The sequence below is a fragment of the Schistosoma mansoni genome, chromosome 1, assembly GCF_000237925.1.
Source record: "Schistosoma mansoni strain Puerto Rico chromosome 1, complete genome".
Taxonomy (NCBI): domain Eukaryota; kingdom Metazoa; phylum Platyhelminthes; class Trematoda; order Strigeidida; family Schistosomatidae; genus Schistosoma; species Schistosoma mansoni.
This window is the reverse complement of record NC_031495.1, coordinates 43214737-43223473: the sequence shown is the minus strand read 5'-3', so window position 1 is coordinate 43223473 and position 8737 is coordinate 43214737. Positions and strand designations below refer to the sequence as shown.

The following is an 8737-nucleotide window of genomic DNA, read 5'->3' as shown; positions in this document are numbered from 1 at the left end:
ATTTATCACCAACACTTCTCATCAGAGTGCTATCAGTATTTTCTTTCCGCAAAGTTCTTAAAGTATTATTTCTTTTCATATAACTTCATATAAAAGTGCGATTTCAAAACACTAGAACTTTTCAAATTGTGAATCAGAATATCATATGTAGGAGAACAATGTTGTTTTTAATCAGATCCTCATGAGGATTTATTCTAATATACAGTGACATTTACATACTTAGACGAAATCGGTGGACAAATAAAGGCACTTTATGAGTCAGTGATAACATTGGAATAGATTACATAAATAAGCAGGATGAGTAAAAAGTACAAATCGATAGTGTGACGACAGGTGTACTACTTGTGATAGGAATAACATCCGTGTTTCATAATGGGAAATAGATGAATGACTTGAAAAAGTACGAATGCTGAAACAACATTCATGAAAACTATGAGGTTATGCAATAAGGAGTGTCCAGATTATTGGACAATGGAGCGTATATTTAGAAGAAAGAGAGGGATTGAAGGAAAATCAATATGATTGTTAATTCACCCAAGGAAGAGATAAGTGTTACAACTTTCTTATGAACACAAAGACCCGCATTGTTAATTCAAATCTCTATAGCTTCTGCCATGCGTAAGGAGGGAGACCGAACACCACAAGGAAAACTAGTAGGCATACGACATATTATTATAAATGATTTATTTCTATCTACTACATTACCGCTATCGATCAGTGTGATAAAACAAAATTGTATATTGTTTTGACGGTACCCTTTCTTAACCACGAAAGGAGGTGTTCACTAACTCGTCTTAGTATTGTTCCTCCATGATTCTGCACGCTGGACGCGAACCCAGGTCTAACACTGATCCGTTCATTACTTTATTCTAAACTCAACATTCCCCATAACCCTATAATGATATTTATTTTTCCATCATAAATTCTGAATAAATTGTTTTTCCTTAGAATTGATCTTAGATAGATTGATTAGACCTAAATATTCATGATCAAACTATTCATTTCGATAATTAAGGTAACTACAAATACTGAAAACTTTAGTTCACAGTCGTATCTTTATGGCCTGGATAAATCTAACGTGCTCAATATATTTTGGTGACGAATATTTAGTCAGTCATTTTGTAACAAATTACTTGATGCTATAAGTGATTTTGAAAGTGGCTGTTGAATGAATAATATACAAAGGTTTACTTAAAAGTGATTTCTCAGCAGTGTTAACATTAAGGATTTAATAGCAAGAATAATTTGGTATGTTTGCGTTTAGCTGTTAGAGTTTGAAGGGCAGTATCCAGAATCCAGACGATAAAAAAAACAAGAGATAAAGTGACCCGACAACTTAGTAAGCGCAAAATTAATCATAAGTGAATGACTATTAGTTAATCTACTGATCTTACTAGCTAAGTAGATTAACTTTTATGACTCACTGTTTTAGTTATTACTTGATGGCACTTGTCTTTGAACGAATTTCAAATGAACACTCAGTCTCTCTCTGCTCAGATGGTATACGACGACGAAATAAGGTTTATAGAAATCAAAACGTATTGGTACGTAAAATCATTTATTTGCTGAATAGAACAAGAGTACAAGAGTGGATAAAAATGAACACTATCCGAGTTCATAGCAATATATCAAAATTGGTGTAAAATTCAAAGAAGGAACTTTGAAATAACAAATGGTGTAGTTATGAAGAGGATTGGATACCCTAAAAATCAGCAAATAACAAAAGATTAATAAACATTGAAATCAAATATCTAATTATATTTTATAATTCCAAATTTATTCGATTGTTTCATAATCTCAATTAGTCATTCAGTTCAGTTACGTAGAACCAAAAGTTTAGTATCTTCTTTAAAAAGTATATTAATTCAATCCCTCTAAGTTTTTATCATCCTCTACAGTTAAGGAAACTATGCTGCAGCCTGTTTTACTTATTACAAACTCTGGTTGGTTTGAAGTTCTATTAGTAAGAAGAAAGGGTTTAGTCCGTTAATCTAATCAAAGAATATTTATAAATCGATATGGTTCTCGCATTCCGATTTGATCTATTTCTGATTGTTTTTTGTGATAAAAATGGTTTCTTGACAATTGTAAACAAAACAATCAACTATTATTAGTATAATGACTTGAAATTAATGATATAAAATTTATGGATTAAAACATACCGATGGTCAAAGTTGATGATGACGCTGTTAATCAAAAATATCAATAAAATATAAAGTTAAAAACACATGGACGAATAAAACAAATAAAATGTTATACAACCAACACTTAACACTTGATAAAGTGTCAAATATCTCCATACTCTTATGATGTTTAAAAGCCTACATCATTAAATGCCCAATGCTATAGGACCACTGAAACATGGAAAGAAATAAATGCAATCATTAATTTAGTTTTGAAGTGTTTATAGCATTCTGTATATAGTCAAACCACATATAAAGGCCAAGTATTCAGCCACTGAGGTGGAACTCGGTCGACTACATGATGTAGCTGGAGTTGATTATCTCCTTATAGATAATAACAATACTCTCAACATTGATGAATTTACAGTCCACTGAATTTCACTGATTGATCACTGGACTATAATAATGGTTTATAAAGCTAATAAATTCTAACCGCATCAATCCTAAACACAATTTATTTTTGTCTGCAAAATCTATTCGAATCGATATTCTGTGTATGAAAAGCGGAAGAAGCATCGTAAGATTAAAGGGTTACAAACATTACAAATAATTATCCAATTTCTTACATTTGGCCTTCTTATCTTTTTGGTATGAAGCTGTTCAAAACAAAAAATAATGATAATCAAACACAACCATTTTAATAAGTTTTGGGGATTTTTGGAGATTATTAAGTTTTCAAAGTCGAATTCAGGAGTCAATCGGAGCTAAACCACCAGTATAAACCTGGGACCACTGCCTCACATCAGACACGGATTGGATTCCACTGGTCACTGTTATCCAGTTATCCATCTCATACTTCGGATGAAGGGTTGTGCAATAACACCATTGAATACCAGCTCAGTGGTTTAAAGTTTAGGCGTTCGCAAACGACACCAAGGCTCCTGGGTTCCAGTCCCGAGTATGAGATCGTCCACACGCACTGCTGAGTAGTCCTATACTACGAAACGGCCATTCAGTGCCTCTAAGTTTTCAATGGTGGTCAAGCTTAGATTGACTTGTGAATTCAACTTTGAAAAACAACTATTTTTATCACAAATTTCACTTAGTTGATAATAATTTGATAAGCTTTATTCAGAAAGCTTATAAGTCTCTATGAAACTTAATAGAACTAACTTGATTGGGAGAATTTATGGTAGTGTTTTACCTTTTTATTTGGCTAACGCAGAACGCCTAGCCATTAAAATTAATAATTCTGTTGCACATAGATTCACAAATAAACCAACTTAATATTTATTTTACACTGATATTCATTTGATTGTGTTCACAATGGGTAATGAAAAGATCATATGTCATGAATAACATACTATTTCTTCTGATAACATATAGAGAGTTCGAATCAACGATCTTCGTAGTTGACAATAATCGTTATATGAATATTGGTTCAAATTCATACTATTAATAAACACATTTTTCAGCTGCATTTATCCCCATGTCACAGCGTGTTTACAAAAACTCACACACTTTGGAAAATGTAGTCAACTGTTTTAATTAGTGGCGTTTCACAATATTTCCACCATACACTAGAAATATGAGTCAATAAAGCGGAATTTGAAAACAAAGTTCTATCCACTTAAGATAACATAATGTCTCATGGTACTGTAACGTTATTAACTGCATAAAAGTGTATTTTGAACTCACATCTTTTATATCTCTTCGGATCAGCTGTTAGTTATTTTAATTAAAGCATAAGGTGAGAATGAATTAAGAAAAGTACTTATAGGTATTTTGACTATACTATTTACAATAGTGCAAATGTATATTTACAATCAGTATATGATAGTTTGTGAAATCACTATGTTTTCGACATATTAAATCAAGTGCATCTATACAGACTTCAAAACATCATCAGAAAAAATTGATGTACAAAACCTCAAAGATTCCATTATATTGTTGAAGCGAAGTTTCATTGTATATGCTTAGAATATATGATAAGGACTAGACTAAAATTTCAGCAATATAACCCAGATAAAACAAAAATGTTATGCTAATGTTAGTTTTTCTGCTTTGTTACACAACAAACAATTCAGTCTTTAAAAAAATATACATCAGATACAATGCACTACAGATATTCCGAAAGATAAATTACATTACGAGATGAAATTTACATTTTGTAAAAATCCAATCTCTAGAGTACATATAATCTGTTAGTTACAACTACTGATTATATATATATATATGTCTTTACTGATTGTTTAATTCTATGTATATGCCAAACACTGTTGAAGTGAAACTTTGTCCTACGAAACCGGTCCAAAACTTAAATGTAAGTATCAAATAATTGTAAACTAGTCAACATATACACAACTGCCTGATACTTAAGACATAATAAATCTTTATTAGAATTGTCTCGACATGGTAATTTTCAGGTTCTAGCTAGAAATTATTTCATTTGTAAACGATAATTATGGAATATTGAAATACAAGTTATGGGAGGATATTTTCATTAGTTGAAAATATTGTTCACCTTAGATTGAGCTATAGTACACATTCCTTCAGGTCAGAACATAATGGGTAGCTATTTGGTTACAGGATTAGAATTCTGGCCAGAAAATGAGCTAACAAAATTATTAAAAACTTCCAGTCATAATACATTTTGAATGAAATGATTTAATTTCTTACGTTTTTGTTTCTTTTCTTTGGACGGTGTGGCTATTTTAAAAAGTTAATATTAGAAAAAATAACATTAAATTTATAACACTGATTATAAAACATAATTTTGACTCGCACTGATGAGATCGCAGAAATTTAACAAAAATACAACTTGGAATAATTGTAGTTATGAGATGATTTTGAACTTTTGTTTAAAGACCTGGTTACATCCTGTGAATTCATTCTGTTGTTCTATTTTTCACATCCATCTACATATTTTAAAGCAAATAATCGTTTCATCGATTCAACAGGACTTGATTTGCCGTTTATAATAGTAAATTCGTATTAGGTTCTGTGACTAAAGTAATGACTTATATTTTAATAAACTAATAAATTAACATCCCAAATATTTTAGATTCAATTTACAGAAAGTTCAAGAATGAACATAATTTTCTTCTCATAACCAAACATTGAAACATCCTAAATTCATTTAGTATTGTTTGTTTGTATCTTCCCATCGATGTGTTAGAACTGCAACTGGTCAGTCTCTAATTGGCATATGTGCATACTGTGCGTATTGCCTCGATATAGCCTTAATCCATCTTTGCTTACAATTGAAACATCCCGTTTTAAGTTAAAATAAACAATATTCAATCGAGCTACACATTTTTTTATTTCCGATACTCTGTTTAGATATGTCATAATGTTTATTAGTCTTATAAATTATTTCCTTCTATCATTGTATTCTTCAGAGAATTAATAGAGTCTTCCTATTTATGATGAATGAAAGTATCTTATGAACTGTCAGTAACATTTAGCTTCTACATATACTACTAGAAATGGTATTTAAGTATCCATAAACTGTAGCACAATTATTTAAATTCTCACTTTGTATTTTCATTGTCTTGTTCACTGGTATCTTATCAGTAGATATCTTGATTGGAGTAGCTAAAAAAATAATAATATTACAAGAAAAATACAGTGTTAAAGCAATATAATTTACTATTATATGCTAGATTCACAATACAACTACTTTCAATTATGTCTTTATTGTTCACTTCAGTGTTCTTCAAATGTTTATTCGAAATCTTATTCAATAATGTTAACAAGTCACTTTATTTACTTATCCCTGTTACCCATTGGGGAAGAAGCATAGGCAGCCCATTAGCACTCTCCATCCAACCCTGTCCTCGACAACGTTAACAAGTAGGGTATCATGATGAACTCTTATTGAATCGTTTATCATTCAGTTCACATACTTTAGTTTAATTATAATTTTAAAACAAACTGATTTTATTAAATGTGATAAATTCACTTGCTCTGTTTATAAATCAGCTATGTTATTATGTTACACTACAAAGATGACAAATTTACTATAAGATTCACGGTTAAGGAAGTGAATGTAATTTATAACTTAAATTATTTTATATGTCACTTTTTCAAAATAATTTTGTTTATGTATAGAAATTAGTGATGTACTTTTCTTTAAATATCAGAAATTTCTCTCCAGCTAAAGAGGAAATTAGGAAAAGACGTTGAAAGTGTTTCCGACGTATACTGAGGAAATCATCAAATGGCATCACAAAGGGAAATGGAAAAGAGGAAGGCTAAAGAACACACAGCATCGAGAATTGGAAGGAGACATGAAAAGGATGAATAGCAACTGGAGAGAACTTGAAAGGATTGCCCAGGACAGAGTTGAACTGCGAATCCTGGTGAGTGGCCTGTGCTCTTCCATGAGGGGTAACAGGAGTAAGTAAGCAAATAAGTAAGTAATAATGTGATGTTCTGTCAGATTCGTCTAAAATCTACATGAAACAGGAATACACTTTAAATTATCTTATATTACATTTCCCAGTCATTAGATGTGTTGTTAAATTTCTCCATATAGTTGTTTATTACTGACATACATTAATTTAGGAATCGGTGTGCCAAGCGTAATCGAACAAACACTTGTAATTATTTCTCTCTATCAAGCCAAAAAATTTAGTTGTCTCTTAGGATATGTATTGTATAAGTTTAGTTTATATATATCTAGACATTTATTCATAACAACAAAGTGAATTAATATTCAAACATTCTATACTCTAGATTTAATGAAATATCCTAATGAAACTACTAACTCACCGGGTTTTGCTCTCACTGGTACTGCATCTATGAAAAAAGGGAACAAAGACTGAAACTGAAAGAATGTAACATTCTATCATGAACACCTTTTATCCAGTTGTTTTACTTAATTAGTATTAAAATTTTTTCTAAACACTTGAATCAAACGGACTAAATAAGTTAAGAATGTTTGTTAAATATTTCAAACTATCCTTACAACATATTATTCCCTATGAAGTTTCACAGACTCATTCATCATATAACCTGAGCTACAATTATATGAAACATATGATTTTAATAATTCCAACTAAATCAACATTTTCAAATATTACCATACTGCATTTAAACACAACTAATCTAAAGTAGAATAATATGTGTTTATTTGAAATGTATTAAGTGTCATGTATATTTCAATCTACAATAGTATTGATACAAGCCGTTAGATATTGCATTTGTTTATAAAACACTTACAACTTATGCCATTATCATTAAACTAAACAGTCGAAAAATATAATTTTTTATATTATTCAACATGTTTAAGCAGTACATTATGCTCACCTTCATCGGGGACCCTAGGGGGCTCTGAAATATAACCAAAGCAATAAAAATAAAGCAATTTTGTTCAAGTTTCATACATAGTAAATAAGTTAAGAAATTAGTTTAGAAACATTTAAAAACATGAATAGCAGTATTGTTTGTTGTTGTTGCTGTTTATGTCAATGAATATTATATATTAATTAATGCATTTTGATAAAAAAAAATATTTTTACTGTATCAGTTTCATATAGTTGAGATCATGAGTCAATTACTAAAATCTCCGCAAAACCCTCTTCTGATAAGTATCAGATTCAATTAAATAAAAGATACAAAACAAAGCACTACACCTAAATTTGTTTTTTCTCTTTCAACTTATTGATAGATTTAATATTATATAGTTGAAGTCATGAGTCAGTTGAAGCTAGATCACCATGGAAAACCTGGAAGCATTGAACGGCCGTTTTGTCCTATTGTAGGACTCATCAGATTTAATATCAAACAAATTGAAACTTCAGGTTTTAAGTGACAAAGATAAATTTTCAATAATAATACTTTAGTTATGATTAAACAACTGTATCTTTTGACATACCCGGTACACCATTCGCCATATCAAAATAGGCATATACAACGACTACAACAAATATACTTCTCTGTAAAATATTATAATTTCCATTATCTATATGTTTACAATACTGGAACTTACAAATAGCGTATTCATTGTTCCTCAGGAGATTTCTTATCGGAACTGACATTTATTTACTTAAAATATCATCGATTTCTGATAATATTCTAAATAAAACAAGTGTCTTTGTTTTTGATTATGTTACTGTAATAATGAAATCTCCTATAGGTCGTTTATAAATTATGTGTCAATTCATTATATAATCTAATTGTCACACCCTTAATGATCATAAATAATTGGTGTTAAAAGCCAATAAATGTGTCAATACTTAATTGATCAAGTGAATAATCAAAGTTGATTTTTTTTTCGACAATCGTAGTTATTCCCAGAACTTCTGTCCTACTTTTATGTAATTCACTTTTATGATTGATAATTTTATGTCAAGGATTGATAATTCTCATACAATTGATGAAATAAAAGCATATTTATTACTAGTATCGATGTATACATTATTCTCAAATCTTAAATGAATCACTTGTTCATTGTGATGATTGACAGCATCATCCAGTTAAAGTCACTCATACTCAACCTACACAGTCTATGTTTGAGTAGTACCTGATTTTCTTGATCTATGAAGATGAAACTAGTGCAATCAGTTTAGGTGTGTCAGACTGTTAAATGATTTATTTTTGGAAGTCGT

At 30.1% G+C, this 8737-nt stretch overlaps 1 protein-coding gene across 1 annotated transcript; it reads right to left on the bottom strand.

The window, feature by feature from the left end:
* Window positions 1–1581: 1581 nt before the first annotated feature.
* On the bottom strand, window positions 1582–8150 carry Smp_165050 (MEG-7). The gene is made up of 10 exons (XM_018794513.1): window positions 8119–8150; window positions 8005–8065; window positions 7437–7460; window positions 6900–6926; window positions 5661–5720; window positions 4803–4832; window positions 3822–3845; window positions 2750–2779; window positions 2163–2186; window positions 1582–1702 (listed from the first exon to the last, which is right to left on the bottom strand). Exons 1-10 carry the CDS (start codon window positions 8131–8133, stop codon window positions 1647–1649), a joined length of 351 nt encoding a protein of 116 aa, XP_018648918.1. The 5' UTR covers window positions 8134–8150; the 3' UTR covers window positions 1582–1646.
* Window positions 8151–8737: the final 587 nt, after the last annotated feature.

Coding starts and splice junctions, on each gene's coding strand:
- Smp_165050 (XM_018794513.1), bottom strand. Junction 6,927..7,436: donor CCCTAGGGTCCCCGATGAAG/GTGAGCATAATG, acceptor CTTTTTTCATAG/ATGCAGTACCAGTGAGAGCA. Junction 1,703..2,162: donor ATCATCAACTTTGACCATCG/GTATGTTTTAAT, acceptor GCTGATTTTTAG/GGTATCCAATCCTCTTCATA.